General features: G+C 43.1%; 1 protein-coding gene across 4 annotated transcripts; it reads left to right on the forward strand.

Annotated features, from left to right (window-relative positions):
• The first annotated feature begins 4,459 nt into the window (after positions 1-4,459).
• On the forward strand, positions 4,460-14,679 carry ANKRD34B (ankyrin repeat domain 34B). 4 transcript variants are annotated; one of them, XR_003921882.2, is made up of 2 exons: positions 4,460-4,677; positions 14,578-14,679. XR_003921882.2 is itself a non-coding variant. In XM_030004154.1 (2 exons), the coding sequence occupies exon 2, from the start codon at positions 9,941-9,943 to the stop codon at positions 11,486-11,488; it is 1,548 nt and encodes a 515-aa protein (XP_029860014.1). In that variant the 5' UTR covers positions 4,460-4,677; positions 9,901-9,940. The 4 variants fall into 4 exon arrangements, 1 of the variants encoding a protein (XP_029860014.1); XR_003921880.1 differs by lacking the exon at positions 14,578-14,679 and adding an exon at positions 5,045-6,305; XR_003921881.1 differs by lacking the exon at positions 14,578-14,679 and adding an exon at positions 5,313-6,305.
• Positions 14,680-17,968: the final 3,289 nt, after the last annotated feature.

Below are 17,968 nucleotides of genomic sequence, written 5' to 3' on the forward strand. Positions count from 1 at the left end.
TTAACTTCTTGGTACCAACAGTTGTTTTTATATCCAATTAAAAGTAGCCAAAAGGGAGGATACTGTGACATTTATTAAAAAAAAATCTAATTATCACCCAAAAAGTGCTCTTCTAAGAACTGGTACGATACACTTTTTTTTTGGTAAAAGATTTATGTTGGCTATCATAAGCACAACAGTACAATGCAAGCAAGGACGGAAGGCGGAATAAGAAAGTGTACATGAGAGCTGCAGAAACCGCAGAAGTGAAGATGCTCCAGCAACAAAATTGATGAACCACACACAAGTGTACACCGCCTCCGTATCTTATATAATTCACACAACAACAGGTCTGAGATGAGCAGTAACCTTCCCAAAGAGTGGGTGTTCAATATACATGCCTTTCGGAGACTGTTCGGCAAAGACCGAGTATTAACAATGTGGGTGAGGTGCAGAGAGTAAAAGAAAACAAAGATAATTAGAATCGCACTGCAGGAAAAAAAATCAGTCTGTGGACATTCTCCCAACTTAGTTTTTGAAAGACAAGGTTAAAGAGTAACTGAAGAACCTGCCCTTGGGATGTTGTTTGTCTTAGTGTCTTATTCATACGATTCATCCAGCTCTTAGTCATGCTGGTATCTAACCAATCCTGTCATGCACTTGTTAGAAGTAGAACGGCACAAATCTCCTTCACATTCCTCCTGGAAACTTCTCTCTCCTGTGATGCCTAAAAAAGCCCTTCACAGCATCAAGGATGCTGGTGCCCTGTGACTGCTACTTATTATACCAAGCATGATGAATTGTTTTGCTGTTACTTTGCCCTCACCTCCCCTATTTGTTTGCTGCCTTCACCTGTTGTCTTTTATTACATGCCGAGACAACAACGTCTTTGAGGCAGCAGGTGCCTTTTTAAATAGATGAGTACAGGACCTTGCACGATAACAGCACTACAGCCACCACAATTAAGTGTTTGCGAGGGAGACATGACAGTTGCTGCAGGTCCCAGGTCTATTGTATCGTCCACGTGTCACCACCACAAAAAGTTAGCGTGCCCAAAGGCAGTCAAAACTTCTGCAAAATGTTGTCTAAAACTGTTACAGCATGCTTTTGTGAGAATCGGCATTCCAAGAAAATATCCTTGGAATGTTGGACATATCAGCAGGCAGTCCCGTCATCCACAGGTGTGCTTAAGGATACTCCGTAAGCATCATCAGAGGCACCAAGCAGCTAAGCAAGACTACAGCACAGTAAGGCGATGGGAAGTAGTCAGCTTGGCTTCACCAAGGGGGAGTCATGCTTGAGCAACCCAATGACCTTCTACAATTAAATGACTAGCCTGTTAGATGAAGGAAGAGCAGTGGACTTTGTCTACCTGGAGTTCAGTGGGGCTTGTGACACTGTCTCCCAGAAGATCCTCTTAAAGAAGCTGTTGATATATGGGCTGGATAAGCAGACAGTGAGGTGGGTTGAAAACTGGCTGAAAGACCAGGCCCAGAGGGTGGTAATCAGTGGCACGAAGTCTAGCTGGAGGTCAGTAACAAGCAGTGTACCCCAGAGGCCAATGCTGGGTCCGGTCCTGTTTAACATCTTCATCAGTGATTTGGTTGATGGGGCAGAGTGTACCCTCAGCAAGTTTGCAGATGACACAAAACTGGAAACACTGGCCGATATACCAGCGGGTCTTGCGGCCATCCAGAGGGACCTGCACAGGCTGGAGAATGGGCTGACAGGAACTTCAACAGTTCAGCAAGGGGAAATGCCAAGTCCTGCACCTGAGGAGGAACAAACCCAGGCACCAGAACATGCTGGGGCCACCCAGATGGAAAGCTGCTTTGCAGAAAAAGACCTGGGGGTCCTGGTGGATACCAAGACCAACATGAGCCAGCGATGTGCCCTCACCGCAAAGGTGGCTAACAATAGCCTGGGGTGCATTAGGTGAAGTATTGCCAGGAGGTTGAAGGAGGTGATCCTTCCCCTCTGCTCAGCGCTGGTGAGGCCACACCTGGAGTACTGTGTCCAGTGCTGGACTCCCCAGTACGAGAGAGATGCGGACATATCAGAGAAAGTCCAGCAAATGGCCGTGAAAATGATGAAGGGACTGGAGCATCTCTCCTATGAGGAGAGGCTGAGAGAGCTGCTACTGATTAGCTTGGAGAAGAGAAGGCTCAGGGGGATCTTCTCAAGGTATACAAATATCTGAAAGGAGGGTGCAAAGGAGACTTTCTAGTAGAAAGGCTCTTTCTAGTAGAGCTCAGTGACAGGACAAGAGGCAGTGGGCAGAAACTGGAACAAGAGATTCCCTCTGAACGTTGGGAAACACTTTTTCACTGTGAGGGTGACCAAGCACTGGCAGAGGTCACTCAGAGAGGTTGTGGAGTCTCCATCCTTGGAGACATCAAAAACATACCTGGACGTGGTCCTGGGCAGGTGGCTCTAGGTGACCCTGGTTGATCGGGGGGGTTGGACCAGATAACCTCCAGAGGTTAGTTCCAACCTCAGGCATTCTGTGATTCTGTGAAGGTGTCCTAAACTTGCATGAAAATCAAAAAGGTTCTTTCACCATGCTTTGAAGTTTCATAGGATTTTAGTAGTAACCTGAAAGCCCCCAGTAAGGAACAGGAGTCCTATGAGACAATGAGGTTAGAAAAATGGGACTGAAGGAGCTAAGATAACCTCAGAGAAATGCTACATAGCAGCTGTGAGAAGAGATTGGTTCTAGTATTTGACAGGAATTTTTTATTTTGCAAATTTGTTTCTGATTTCATAGTCGGGAGCCTACACCTTGGCTTTGTTGGAATAAATTTTTCTTATTGAAGGTTGTTGGGTGCTGAGGCTGATTCCAAGCCACTCTGGAAAACATAACATAACCTACTTCTCAGGAAACAAATCTATATAAAATGATGTTGCATTAAAGCAGTGTTGCAGATAAACTTTTCATTTGCCTGCTGCACAAGAAAATCCCAGGAACTGGGACTTGTTTGCTGCCACGTTCGTCTGGTGGTGGGCAATGTCAAGCATCAAGAAAGAAGAAAATGTCTTTCCTGGCAGGCTTTGACCAGATTGTTTCTGGCACGGAGCAAGCAGCAGAGAGACAATCCATGATATGAGGTAATCCCATATTGACATGGGGGTCTTCATCTCCAACAGGGTCCATGAGTACTCCTGCACAGGAAAAAAAACTCACCATAAAAAATTTAACCAGCCGGACGGATTTAGGATTGTTTAATAATAAAGAAGCCTTGTGAGAGAACTGGGACCTCTTAGTCCTCCTACAAGCAGACGGGGCCCAAATTCTTTTTTTGCCTTTTGGCAGTTTTGCCATCCAAAGCAGCCAGGGCTTACTGCAGAGTAAAACTTGAATACACCTGAAGGAAGCATGTCTTTGTGCTCACCTTCCTCTAGTTCCCTCATGCCCCTGGGCGATGGGAAGCAGCGAGGTGGTGAAGAAGGGTCTTAGGTGGGTTGTTTCTGCCGTTCACTACATGTAAAGGCAGCGAGTAAGTACAGCCGAACGCATCTCGGTGTTGTCTCTGTCGTGAGGGGTGGTAGCCACGCTCTTCACCAGGCGGGAAACGACTGGAGCCGCAGTGGGATGGGGGGGTGTGGGCCACATAGGTGTGGGAGGGGAGAGGGTGTGGGCGTGGGGATGTGTGAGGGCGTAGGGGTGGAGGTGACGGGGTGTGGGAGGATGCGAGGGGGGGAGCGGGGCGTGAGTGAACGTGGGTGTGAGGGGTTGGGGGTGAGGAGGGGTGGGGGCGTGGGAGAGAGTGAGGCTGTGGGTGGGTGTAGAGGCGCGTAAGGGCGTGGGGCGCATGGGTGTGAGGGGGTCTGGGTTTGAGGGGGCGCGTGGGTTTGGGCGTGTGGAGGGGGATGCGGGGAATGGGCGTGGGGGGTGAGGGAGCGGGCTTGGGGGGATGAGGGGGTGAGGGAGCGGGCTTGAGGGGGTGTGAGGCGGTGGTGGAGGGGCTGTGTGGGGGGGGGTGGGCGCGAAGCGGTGTGGGGACGGCTGTGAGGGGGCTGAGGGGGGCGTGACGGGGGGTGGCGGTTGGCGAGGGGGTGGGCGTGAGGGGGTGTGAGGGGGAGCGGGTGTGGCGGCCGCCCGCCTCGCCTCGCCTCGCCTCGCCTCCGCTCCGCTCCGCTCCCCTCCGCTCCGCCCCGCCGGCCGCTGTCGCCGGGGGGCGCCGCCGCGCTGCCCGCTCGGTCCCCGCGGGCCGGCCGGAGCGCGGACCGGGCCGCCTGCGCTCAGCCCCGGCGGGAGGTCCCGTCGCGTCCCGTCCCGTCCGGTCCGGTCCCGTCCGGTCCGGTCCGGTCCCGCCCCGCCCCGCCCCGCAGGTGAGCCTGAGGCGGCGGCCGCCCCGCGCCTCCCCTCAGCGCCGCCGGGGCGGGCGGGAGGCAGCAGGGGAGCCCGCTCCTCGCCGCCGTGTCCCTCAGGGTGCGCGCTCCCGCGGCCGCGCCGGCGGGCGCTGGGCGGATCGTCCGGGGGCGTTGCCCGAGGCAGCTCAGTGGACGGCGCCGGCTGAAGTTGCACGCCCCGCCGGTGTGCCCGGTGGCGGGGGTGTTCCTTAGCTGGGCGCGGGAACGCCGTGCGGGCTGGCAGACCGCTCCCCTCGCCGAGAGCTGCCCGGGGAGCTGCAGGCGCGTCCCTTCCCGCCCGGCGGGCCGTGATGCGGGAGGAGGCGACGCTGCCGACGGCGACAGGTAAAAACTCTCCCCTCGCCCTCCTCCTGACACCTCCGCCCGGCGCGGCGTCGCCTGGCCTTCGCCGTTCCCCACACGAAGGGGCTGGCGCGTTTGTTTTTTGTTTTTTGTTTGGTTTGGTTTGGTTTAACGTTTTATTGTGGCCAGAATGCTGAGGAAGGGTTCGGGTCGGTGACTGAAGGTCCGTACATGGGGTGTTTGTCTTGCAAAGCAACTCTGTCAGGCTCTTCTCAGTCCAAAAAGTGGTCCCTTCGCTCTCGGTGGATTTTTAAGGGAAAAGCCTTTAACATGCTTACTCTTCTAGCCTGCGTTTATATTTTTCAGGTGTGTTCTCTGTAGAGAAGTTGCCTGTCCATGTTTTTTCCAGATCTCCCTCAGGAAAAACTTTAGAGCCGTTAGGTTACGAGTCAGGATGCTGTGAAACAGGAGTGAGCAACAACACTGACCTTAATGTAGAGCCCCAGTGAAAACTTTCCTCTCCTAGTGCTCTCCACCATGCTCCAACCACTCTCTGGCAGTAATTAATGCCATAGGAAACACCTCCAAATGAGAAAGAGTACTCGGAAAGATGATAAATACTGTGACAGGGAAAAGGTACTTAATGAGCTGCCTGAACCTCTCCCAACTTTCTTCAGAAGTACAAAGACAGGAGATCCCAAGTGAGAAGATGGGTGAGAAACCTGCAGATCCTGACCATCCTGCAGTTAACCTTGGAAAACAGCAAGGCTGAAGAGACAGATGCTTCGCTATGGAAAGTTGCACTTTACAGGCTAGGTTTCCAAACTGGACTTAATTCTGGCAACTTTGCGGGGAGGGGAGGTGGGGGAGGAGGGGGTAGTTTTGGCTGTGTTAGAGTGGTAATTTTTTTCATCAAAAGTTACTCTTGTGGTAAATTTCAATGTGTTTACGACAGTGTAGGAAATCAGAGTTCTTGTTACACTGACTGAGAGAATTTACAGGGTTAATGTAGATATGAAAAATCACAAAAATATTTAAAGGCTTATGCTTTTTAAGCATGTACACACATCTTTTTTCAGAGATGAGAATCGATGACTTTTAATTTTACTGGAGTGATTCTAGACTCTCTAAACACTACTGTGAAAGCTTGTTTGTGTAACTCCAATAGGGGTGAGGCACAGAGGGCAGAAAATTTGGCTTTCACGTTGAAAAAGCGAGGAACACCTTGCAAGAACATTGATTCATAGCACTCATTTATTCAGTGAAAATGTTGGTCATGTTTGTATTTGTTTACACATTATAAGGTCAATGAGCTTCCCCCCCCCCCCCAGAATTTTGTGATTATTTACACTGTTAGATGTAACAAAACACTGTAGGAGTTTTTTTCTAGTAATTCAGTGCTATTTAAAAATCAAGAAGCAAGGGTTGGAGGAGGAAGTGCTAAAACTTTGAAGTTTTAGTGGCTTTTCCCACTACAATGGCAGCAGGACCCATATCAGAATAAGACTCTGGGTTATCACTCTTATATTTGCCAGCCTGACCTCAGAACAGGACCCAGCACAAATCCACAACAGTGGCTATCTACTTCTTGGAAACAAGTCATCATCGGCTTCAGAAATTGATTTTCATACTATGCAGTTCTTTGTGCTACTTGATCTCGGAGCACTTTCCAGGACAATATTGCTTTTTGAAAATAAAGTGACAGAAAAAGCGTTCCAGGAATATTAGTTGTACAAGAATACCAGAAATTTGTGGCTGATCTGAAAGACCAGTTCATGATTCACTGTCACGCACTAGGTTGCATAGTTCCTTGTTCATTAAACTACTATCTTGGTACAAGTTTACCTCCACAGCTGAAAAGCAGCTGTGTCAGTCCTGACATCCCAGTAACACATGTAGTGGTTCTGACATCGCAGTTAATTAGATTTAGGAATGTTTTATAATCCTGATCTGTTCAGCATCAATCTGTGATGAATTATCAAATAAATTACTCTTTTAGGGTATCTGCTTGAACTGTGATCTTTCACTTCAAAATAGCTAGCTGTGGTTTTTTTGGAGCAGGTTGTACCCAGTCCAGGTGTGGCATGTGTATTTCCACTGAGCCAGTGTCACTGTGGGTCTTAAGTCCAGCTGCGCTTTGTTCCCACAGTGGCAATTTTAGGGTGATGCAGCTCCCAGCGCATTCTCCTGTAATTAACAGATTCTCCAGATGAAATCATGGTTGTCTTCATCCAGCATTCAGGAATGTATTCTGCATTATATTGTTCCAGTTGCAAATCTGTAACACTTCCTTTTAATCATATAGTATCTAATTCTGAAGTATTTGTGGATTTTTATTCCCCATTTTATATTTCTTTCTCCACTTTCCTTTTCCCCCATGCAGCCTCCTTTTCCTTTGCAGTGCAGACTGTAGATCAACATATAAATAATGTGGCTGGATCTTTGTACCACTGATGCCTGTGGTCCTTCTTTCAGGGATTAGCCAGTCTGCTTTGCAGACTTGACAGTCCCAGGCTGCGTATATAATGATTAGTTGGGTTTCTGAAATGAAATGTATTAGTACCTACAAGCCCCGGTGAGATCTCAGGCACGCTGGAGCTGCTGACCTGCCTGCACAAAAACATCTTGGGCTTTCTCCAGGCCAGGTTCATACAATATCCTGGCAACACAATCTACTCCAAATTTTCAAACTTTAGCTATTGGCTTAGGTTAGCCTTCCTCCTCCCTCACTGACATTGACAGTCCTGGTAAAGTCAATGGAGACAGTGAATTTAAGCAATTGGAGGCATTAGATCGGATGTCAGAAAAACAGTCTCATTTTTAGCATTGATCTGCTGCATGACTTCAAGTAGCATTCTTCTCTTTCCATGCCTGTTGAATGTTCTTTTGGCCGTAAAAGGTATTTCTGCAGGTGAAAAGACTTGTCTAAGAAGTGCTATATGCCATCACTTAAGTAAAGCAAGCAGATAAGTATCAGAAGAGCTTTAGATAAGTATGAAAGAAATGTAAAATCACCAACAACTTCCAGGTAGGTCAAAACCAAGGGAGAACACAGAATTCCAGCAGGTGTGCTATCTAAAAGGTTTTTCTCTTTAGTATGTTTCTGGAAACCCAAAGCACAAATTAATTGGATACTTTTTTATAAAAGACTTGATACTAATCTTGAATATATTACTTGTCAGAAATATGCATTTCATAATAATGATTTGCACATCAATGAAAGCTGAGATAGACACTACTGAATCATGTACTTGCAGTATAATTGAATGCATCCTTAAAGTAATTTCAATGCAATTACTTTTTAAAAAATGTTTTATTAAGACAGAGGGGAAAAAAACCAACCACTGGTCAAAAGAAGATGATAGTACCACAGTGGTACCCCCATTCCCAGCAGTGATCAGAAGTGGGACGTTTGCTCCCATGAGGGTGGACAGAGAAGGTCTGGCCCTCTTTCATCCTCCTCAGTTGCTCAGAACAGGACTGCAGTCACACATACACAATGAACAGTCTTTGTGAGGGCCGTAAGCCCAGAAATAAGTGCTACCAAAGGTGAACCGGTTCATCTCATGCATTTGTCGCTTGTGTTTTTTCCTGACATACCAAATATTGTGAGGTATCTTCCCCAAACACACGCTATGTGTGACTATTGTTACACCCTGTCACCAAACAACAGCTATATTGAATAATAGTTAAATACTTAACACATTGCAAGTATGAAGACCCATAGCTAACTGTTCTTATGGTGACTGATAAGCTACTGAATGTCACTGCTCAGCAAAAGCACCTGTATCTGCAGAGCATGATGCTATGGAGTGAAATAAACAGGGGGAGGGAGGGGAGGAAATCTGTGATAAAAATGTCAAGTGTATTTCAACTGACTTTTTTTTGTTCGTTGGACTTTTGGAATGAACTATATTGATACCATCCTTTGATTTTGGAAATCAAAGTAAAACTCCAGTATCAAAGAAAAACAGAACAAAATTACTGCTCTTCAGTTATTCACCAGAATGTGACTAGTGTTTTCAATGGTAAATAAATATGAGTCTCTGTTAATTTCCTTTGCAGTTAAACTAATTAAACATTTTTACTTCTCTGCAAATATACTGTAAATAAACAAATGTAATTTTCATATCCATGTCTAATCTTGTCTTGGAATTATATTGCTCTGTCAACTGTTAAATATTGATTTTTTTTTTTTGTCTAAAGATTTTCCCTACATATGGTTAAGCAAGTACATAAAAGACATAAATAATAACAATTTAATTGTACTAGTTGCATGTATGTAGGTATACATTCATACAAAACCTTTCATTATTTATACCACATTAAGCTCTTAATTTTTTTGTGTGAAACCTCCAGCTTTTCTTTGATGCTGTCAAATGTTTCTTTTGTTTTAGAGCTGATACTGTCTGCCCAGGTACAGGACTCCTCTCAGCCCACTGATCCCCACAATGAATGGGACAGGCTGTGCATCACTTCATTTATGCTGTTTCACTCAGACTAGTATGTTTTCAAAGGAGCATAAGGAAGGTAGTGTACTTCCACAGATGTAATTACTTTTATAAAATACAATAATATTTATTTTCCAGCCATTTAACAGTTTCTTCTTAGGTAAAAAATATTTTACCATGCTTGCTTTTCTCATTAAGACCCATGAACTTTCTTTTTCTCATTAAGTCTTCCCAGGGGCCAGGACGAACTTCCCAGCTGAGTCCCAGTTGGACTCGATGATCCTTATGGGTCCCTTCCAACTTGAGATATTCTATGATTCTATGGTTCTGTGATTCTAATTTCTAGATGTTTAGCATTGTCATTTTGTGAGATAGTGTCACATTCACTTATTCTGTCTCACATCAGTGGAAAAAAAATGCTGCAGGATTCATTCAGTTCTTGCTTCTTGCACTGATGAAAATCAGGAGTGGTACAACTGTAGCAGAGCCACTTGGGTGTAGTCAGTATAAAGCCATTAGAGTGTGGAGAATTAAACTTTTTTGCAGCTTATTTGGCAGAGTATGACAAAAGGGAGGGGAAAAAAAAGGTGACAGCCATGCTTTAAGCATCTATAAAGGTTGTAATTATATCAGAAAATTATTATTGTAAGTTTTTAATGCATTTCTTGAAGTCTAGGAGGTGGGACTAGCCCCCCCCCCCCCTACTCTTTTCACAAAGTATGGGGGTGTTTACAGGAGCAATTTGTACAGTTAAATCTCTTTTCTTCTATTTTCTTTTTTCTGGGGGGCCCTCTTTGCTTTCTCTGGAAACCAGGTGTTCTTTCCAGCCACTAGGAAGGTGTGTGACAAGTGTGATGACCGAAATGGTGGACTTGCCAGCGGAGGGGAACTCCCTGATAAGAGCTGTCTATCAAAGCCGCCTTCGCCTCACCAGGCTGTTACTAGAGCGTGGTGCCTACGTCAACGAGAGCAATGACAGAGGTGAAACCCCGTTAATGATTGCTTGTAGGACAAAACATGTGGACTCCCAGAGTGCCAGCAAGGCAAAGATGGTTAAATACCTACTGGAAAACAAGGCTGATCCGAACATACAGGACAAATCTGGAAAGACAGCCTTGATGCATGCTTGTTTGGAAAAAGCAGGCCCTGAAGTGGTCTCTCTGCTACTGAAAAGTGGAGCTGACCCAAGCCTGCAAGATCACTCCAACTGCTCTGCACTTGTGTATGCAATAAACTCTGAAGACAAAGAGACCTTGAAAATTCTTCTCAATGCCTGCAGGGCACAAGGAAAAGAAGTCATCATCATCACAACAGACAAGTCCCCATCGGGAAGGCAGAAAACGAAGCAGTACCTGAACATGCCTCCTGCAGACCTCGAGGAATGCCATTCCCCAACTGGTTGCATTTCCCCATCAGAAATAGAACTGAAAACCTCTCCATTCCCATTTTCAAGTTCAAATGAAACTCAAAAAGCACTATTGAGCTTTAAAGAGCTGGATCATCCACGAAGTGTGGACAATTCATCTCAAACAGTTTCACCAAAAAGAAAATCCAGCTCAACAAAAGTAGGCTCCAGGCTGGCACAAGTGCAGCGGCTACAGTCTGAGCATTGGGTAAAGGGCTCTCCGTCACTGTTTCACCAGAATAAAATTGCCTCTTTAAAAAAGGAACTTAAGGATATTACTCCAAAAGAACTCTCTTTTAAAATCAATGGCCTTGCCTTGTCAAAGAGATTCATCACCAGACACCAAAGTATTGACATAAAAGACACTGCTCATTTATTGAAAACCTTTGATCAAACTGGATCAAGGAAATTATCATATGAAGAGATGAACTCTCAGACTCCTTGTGTTGAAGAGAATCATAAGCCCAGTGGGATTCCTATGGGTAAGGATGCCAGTTCAGGACAAATCAGCTTTGTTTCAAACCTCAGCAGTATTATCCAGAGAAGGAATTTAGGAGCAAATCACTACAGCTCTGATTCTCAGTTTACTATTCTAAGTCCTGCTGCTGCAGAAGACAGTAAGTCAGTGATAGGAAAGAAAAAGATTCATTCTCCATCTCACTCTTTGTTACCAAGTTCTAGAGAAGTACTGGAGAACATGCCTCCTGTTACTCTGAGCAGGAGCAATAAAGCTTGTCTAGAAAGACATGGTTCAGGAGCCTTATTGTTGGATCATTATGCTCACACAAGACCAGGTTTTCTTCCACCACTGAAGGTGAATCCTCAACCCCCAATTCCAGATATTACTTTCATAAACAGGGTTTCTGGGATGATTTCCTGTGGAGAAAAACCCTTAATACCAGCAGCACCTGCTTTGCCTAGGGAGACCAAAAATACGCAAATGCTACGGAGGCAGTCATTACAGACTGAGCAGTTTAAGCAATTAATGAATTTTTAACAGGGGATTAAAGAGTTACAAAATCTTTACGATATGTACATATTCACTGCACTACCTGATTGTAACGATACGTATCACAAAAGATAGCAGGTCTGTGGTGTAAAGCTCTCTGCCTTGGAATGAGTTAAATAGCTCATAGACTACATGAAAAGATACACTTAACTAATGATGCTGCTTTCTGCAAACTGAGGACTATTTATTATACTGTTTCCATAATGTTTTCAACTTCAGCACTGAAACTTTACCCATGACAGGCTGAACCCACAACAGGTCTTAGGCACTGCAGTTCTCATTTTAGGCTGGAAATACTATCCCTCCTAGGTTTCCCCAAACGTGTACCCTTTCTGCACCCAGAATGGTGCTACACATGGAATTTGGGAACTTGAAACATCTGACTGTGATGCTGGACACCAGACTGACTCTGTCCAAGTTGTGCAACATCCAGAAATCCCAGACACAACCAGTGTGGACAACAGGTGGGCAGTGGCAAGTGCACATAGGCAGTGTCTTCTGGCTTCAGTGGCTTTACTGCATGGAAAGAGACAATACACAGTCAATAAAATTCCTGTTGCAGAGCTGTGTTGCATGCATAGCTATGCCTAGGGAATTCCAGCTAAAGACTGGGAGCCTGCTTCAGACACCTTGCTGCCCACTGGAAGTCAGTGTGATACGCAGAGCACCAGAGAGCTCAAGTTCAGCACACAACGCCTGGGAGCCGAGTCAAGAAGCCAGCATAGCGAGCAAGAAGTCCTGAATAATCTCATGTAAAATGACCAGACCCTGCTCACACTGTCAATAAAGCACGTCAATCAACTTGGGCTTCTCAAGCTATTGGATTGCTGGAATCTGCTCACTTAAAAAGAGGAAGGGTGGGAGGAGGCACAGGTTGTATCTAAACTAGGGTCCATTACTTTCTGTAGTTCCACACTCCTCAAAAAACAGAGATCTCCACATCATGCAGGAGCTACTTCTCCCCAGTCACAGGCCTGGGTTTCTTTTCAAGAAAAGACAGAGGGGGTGGGACACATCCAGATGCTGTCTTGATCAGCAAGGACACTTGACACACGCTTGGGAGCAAGGAAGGGCTCTGTCCTCCTGCTCAGACACACCTAAAAAAAAAATCCAACAGCTACAACACTCACCTGGGAGATGGAAGTCCTCATTTTGCCTAATTTGAAGCAGAGGACTGAATTTCTTACAGCTGAGAAATACTCCTTTGCCTCCAAGCTACTGCATATTTTTAAGTATCTCTATCTAAAATCTGTTTTTCCTTCCCATTTAGTGTGCTGTGATTCCAAACATCTACCTTGTTTTTGTGCATATTCCATAGATGCTTGATTTCTGGTATTGCATTTAGGATTATATAACTCATCTTCTGAAGACTGAGAAATACTGAATGTGTTCTGTTTTCTCATAGTTTATAGAAATTAATTGTTTTGAAATTGTGTCTGTATAATGTGAATTTCTGTATAATGAAACGAGATACCGTTTTTCTGAAAATACACAGTGGGTACTATCTGCCTTCTTGTAGCTTCAGTCAAAATTCACCCAGTCTGACATCGCCTAACAAATAACTGTGACGTTATTTAGCTTTGTCCTCAGTGTAAGACGATTTCAAGTGGATGATAAATGTACAGTGTCTGTAAATACCTTTTTATGTAAAAATACAAAAATGTCCAAAAGTTCATAAGACGTACATTGTGAAGAAGGGCACATCTGACATCTAGAAAGTCAAGGAGTATGGTTTACATCTCTACACAAGAGAGTAGTTGTATATCAAGTGCTGATCTGAAACTACAAATTTAAATCTTGAAAACAATTTTGCGACAAAATCTCTCCAATCTCTAGTGATGAGTGCTAGAAGGCAGATGATCTTACCGTTGATCCTCTGGCCAAGATCTCAAAGGTAGCCAGAATAAGCAAAGAGGCAAATCTGTATTGCAACTGTCAAAATTAATTCTTCCCCACAAAATACAGGTCTTGAAAGCTGTGGTGTCCTTTGTGCTCCTCCCGTCAAAAGCTCTGCTAACCTGGGACGCGTAGCATCCTGGTGACAGCTAGGAAGGCCCACAGCGAGCTGCACTACGCTATTGCATTTGACTTACTCGGATACAATTGTCACACTTGTTTTGTTTCTCACCCCTCAAGAGCAATCAGTACCAGTCACAAAAACGTTGGGGTTTTTTAACTGGAGATGGACTATTCATCCACTGAAAGACTCTTGGTCATTTATGGATTGGCTGGCAAACTCTAGCCTCTGCACATACACAAACAAGAATGTTATGTTAAACAAAAAAACACCTGAGTTTGCACATCAAACATCCAAAAATGAGAAAGTTTCAAAAGTGAAGTTATGTACATTTTAAGAGCTATTAAATACCCATGGAAACCTAGTGAAGATGATGGAGTATTTGATTCAGGTTCTACCTCTTACTTCAGGAGATGTTGCTGGATCAGCTTCTGCATATACCAGGTAGAAACAAGGATTACATGGAAATCTTTTTATGGCAGATAAATAATGTGGAACAACATATGCCAATATTAAATTATTAACTGGGTACAAATTGGTCCCTACAAACACCACATACAAACACAGTATACTTTTCAAATGTTTTTATGATAGTATAAATGGAATTGGCAATTTGTAGTCTGTTCATCTCATAACGAAGTTAAATATTTGAAGCTAAAAACATATCTTTAAAAAAATACAAATTCTTTTTTTAGAAAAAATCAAGAGATCAGATGTTCTAACTGGTATCTTTGCTGAAGGTATAAAGCCTGATTTCTGCTGTACTGGTTTTAAAATTAATTACATGCATGGGATTACTGCTCCCTCAACTGGAACAGTATTTTTTTTACAAAATGCTTAGAAAACAGAGGAAAATGGCAAATGTCTTGAGAAGTGAAGCTCTTCTGTAGTGTTGCCAGTATTTTGTGCTTAATTTTGATGTAGAAGTAATGTGAAAGGTTAACATTAATGTTTATTGTTGCATCAATGTTACAAGTGACCTTCAAAGGAAAACCAATTCAGTTTTGTTCTCTTGATGTTGCTACGATGAATAAATAAAAGTTATTTTTTCCCCATTCAGGAAATATGGACATAGACACATCTTTTTACTCACCACTTAGGAGACGCTGAGTCACTACCAAAGGTACTCACTCTTAAGTGTTTCTCAGGCTGTCTCTATAGAGGAAAATTGGAACAGTTAATTAGATTTAATCCAACATAGATAAATTTGTACAAAGTATTGTGTGAGAGAGGCTTTTTCTGTCTGTTGGTGGCTTACTGTGGTCCCACTTCAGTGGAGATACACTTCTGCCATCTTTGAAGTCTTAATCCTTGTCATTTTCCAGTCATCCATAATGTCTTTTAAGCAAAGAATGAGAAGCAAGACCTGAAATCCTAATGTTAATCCCTCCCCGAAACATTGAACTTCACAAACAACAAAATACCTTTCAGGTGTTCTTGATAAAGAAATCACCACAAGCTGAAACTTCTTCCTTGCTAGTTTTCTTCTAAGAGCTGTGGCTTCCTATCCAGAGAGAACAATCTGGACTTGCACCTTACAGTGAAAAATTAGCAAAGCTCATCCACTCTAACTCGTAGAAAGATTAATGGCATAAAATGCTTAAACATTTAAACTATATGGAACTAAATGGAAATGCCACTGCTGTGAGCAAGCATACCTTCCATGTAAGGCAGCTTTCAGTAAAACATATTACCTATGAGATTATTGATTTTTAATCTATGTGGTACGTTCAGAAAGGTGAAAAACATTTTTTTACTTTTGGTTTCCATTTTCTCTGCAAAATGCTGTGAAACCATACAACAGAAGTAACTTCTACACAAATAGTGGTGGCCTCACAAAAAACAGTGCTCATCTAGTTTTGGTTTAAGAAATTTAAGAACAGCAAGTCACTACACAACAATGCTGTAGAAAAGCAGTTTTCAAGGCTGTGTTTAAGCTGTGGTGTTCAAAGTACAGTTTTCAAAATATGCTTCCCCACACTTTTTGTTTGGTTTTGCTTTAAGGAGAAAGGCATTTGGAGTTACTTTGTTTTGATTTTTGTCTTTTACAATTATGCAGCACGTCCAAAAGAATATTGCCATAATTTGATGCAGCTACACGAGAAAAATATTAAACTAAAGCAGTCAGTAAATTCCTCTTTTTTTCCTCATCAGTCCTTAATAAGGCCTTAGTCTTTCTGCATCTGTTATGCAGTACAACTAATTAATTTTCCAACTAAAATCAGGCATTTATAAAAGTAAACCATTATTCCATTTAGTTGGCTATTTTGTTCATGTAACAAGAGCATGGCTTCTTATAGAAAGGCTAACATTAGTCACAAATAGCCATCCTACTAAAAACATTCACACTGTATTCATAAAAGGGACAAGCTTTTTTTTTTTTCATTAATGTTGAAATCCAGAACTAGAGGGAGGAATGCCTCTTGTAAAATATTTCCCAGTGTTTCCTCCTCACACCATTTTCACTGGCACTGCAGCACCTTCAAGGAGATCAGCTTTGATAAGGATACATCTTAAGAAAACTTAGGCTGTTTTTTTTTCAGAGTGAAAGGGATACAATTCCGATTTTTATGACTAATTGTTCTGACAAAATACCCAGCTATTAATGCTTTTTAAAAGACAACAGGTCTTATGCTCTTTTACACAAGCTAACCTTATTTTAAAATAGGTATATATGCAAAATTCCTCTTCTTCAAAGAGGGACACCTGTTATCTGAGACAGGCATCTCCTTGGCTGATGGTGTGTGTAGCTGGTTGAAAGAAAGTACAGACCTCATAGGAATGTCTTTGGCTTTGGCATTTCACACAATTAAAACATAAGCTTGTTTATTTCTGCCGGTACAGAATGGGCAACTGAACCCGAGGATTTCGATCAGGCACTCTGGTGACAGAGCAGTTCAGTTACTTTGTACAAATTCTTTACTTAAATTCCTTGCAAGTATCTGTTAAAGCTCAACAAAGATGAAAGTAAGTTTGTAATAACTGAACTATAGGAATTACAGAAGATTTACTTAAAACCCCTCCTGCATCCGTATTAATCCTGTATGGTAGTATGTACTATGTAGCAGGTGAAATGTGTCAATAAATCATAAAAAAGGTCTAGGCTGAAAGGAACCTCCGGAGGCCTCGTCCAACCTCCAGCTCAAACGAGGGATTGCCTCAGCCATGCTGCTCATCTGAACTGGGATTCAGGAAGCCAAGGTGTCAACAGTTCAACATGTAAGGAAGCACCAGAGGACTCAAGAGTTATCAACGTGAAGTCAAAACCACTATTTCAAATTTAACCAGGAAGATGGCATCTCCTGTGGTAGCACTGCACTGTAGATCTAATGTTAACGCACAGATTTTGTCCCAAGCAGAAAGAAAAATTAGTTTATGTTCAGCCATTTAAAAAACACATGAAGATCTTAAATTGAACAGTGAAGGGTTTTTTTTTAGAATTGTCTACAGTCCAGTTTATTCCCAAATTTCTGAAATCCAGATGCAGATGTGTGCTGATGAACTGTAATTAATTCCTGTATTTTTTCCCTGAAGGGATCAGCTAGCAATTTTGAACACTTTCACGAGCTGCCACAGATGGCACGAGTTACACAGCCTTCTCTCTCAAAAGCTAGTCCATTTCAAAATACAAACTTGACCTGTACATACATTTAAAAAACACAATAATGAGAACATCTTTTTAAAACACATTTTAATTCTGCTTGGACAGATCCCCATTGAGATTATGAATTTGCATATGCAATTTTTTTTTTTTTTTCTTCTGCTACAGCAGAGAGAAATCACAATTAGGCAGTGAAAGCAACAGCTATAATGACAGAAGGATCACTGAAAAATTCAAGGGAACCAAGCCAAAGTACACAGATATTAAAAAACAACATACAGTTGCTCCAAAAATTTAGATGTTCAAAATTCAGAAGATGATAGACTACAATACTTCGAATTTTACTGGAAACACAATAAAAAATAATGCTTCTTTATTACAGGTTTAGATGAATAAGCTCCGCTGTGGCAGTCTATGTTATCCCCTGCTGCTTATTGCACCAATCTGTCAGAAGTTACTGCTCCTGTGTAAGGGAACACAGACCTTAATTGCCCCAGTGCAATTTGGAGTAACTGCAGTATAGAGTGAGTATTTCCTTCAACCATGCTACTAAAAGGTTAATGATACAATAATTACAGTAATTTGCAGTAAAGACACGTCAGAAGTAATTGTAGCTAGAAGAAGGTAGTAACAGATTACTTCACTGCAAAGATATACGCCAAAACTCATCCAGCAGTGCCCCAGAAGTGAGGCAAAGAACTGAAGACTAATACACTCCCCTGGCTTGGATGTTATCCAGCAGCCCCACTTCTACATGTAAGTTAGCACAAGATTTATAGATAAAACTCTTGGTAAAACTGACAGTAAACATAACAAGCTGATACACAGAAGATAAGCCTAGGTATCAGGG

This window comes from Aquila chrysaetos, chromosome Z, assembly GCF_900496995.4.
Source record: "Aquila chrysaetos chrysaetos chromosome Z, bAquChr1.4, whole genome shotgun sequence".
Classification (NCBI taxonomy): domain Eukaryota; kingdom Metazoa; phylum Chordata; class Aves; order Accipitriformes; family Accipitridae; genus Aquila; species Aquila chrysaetos.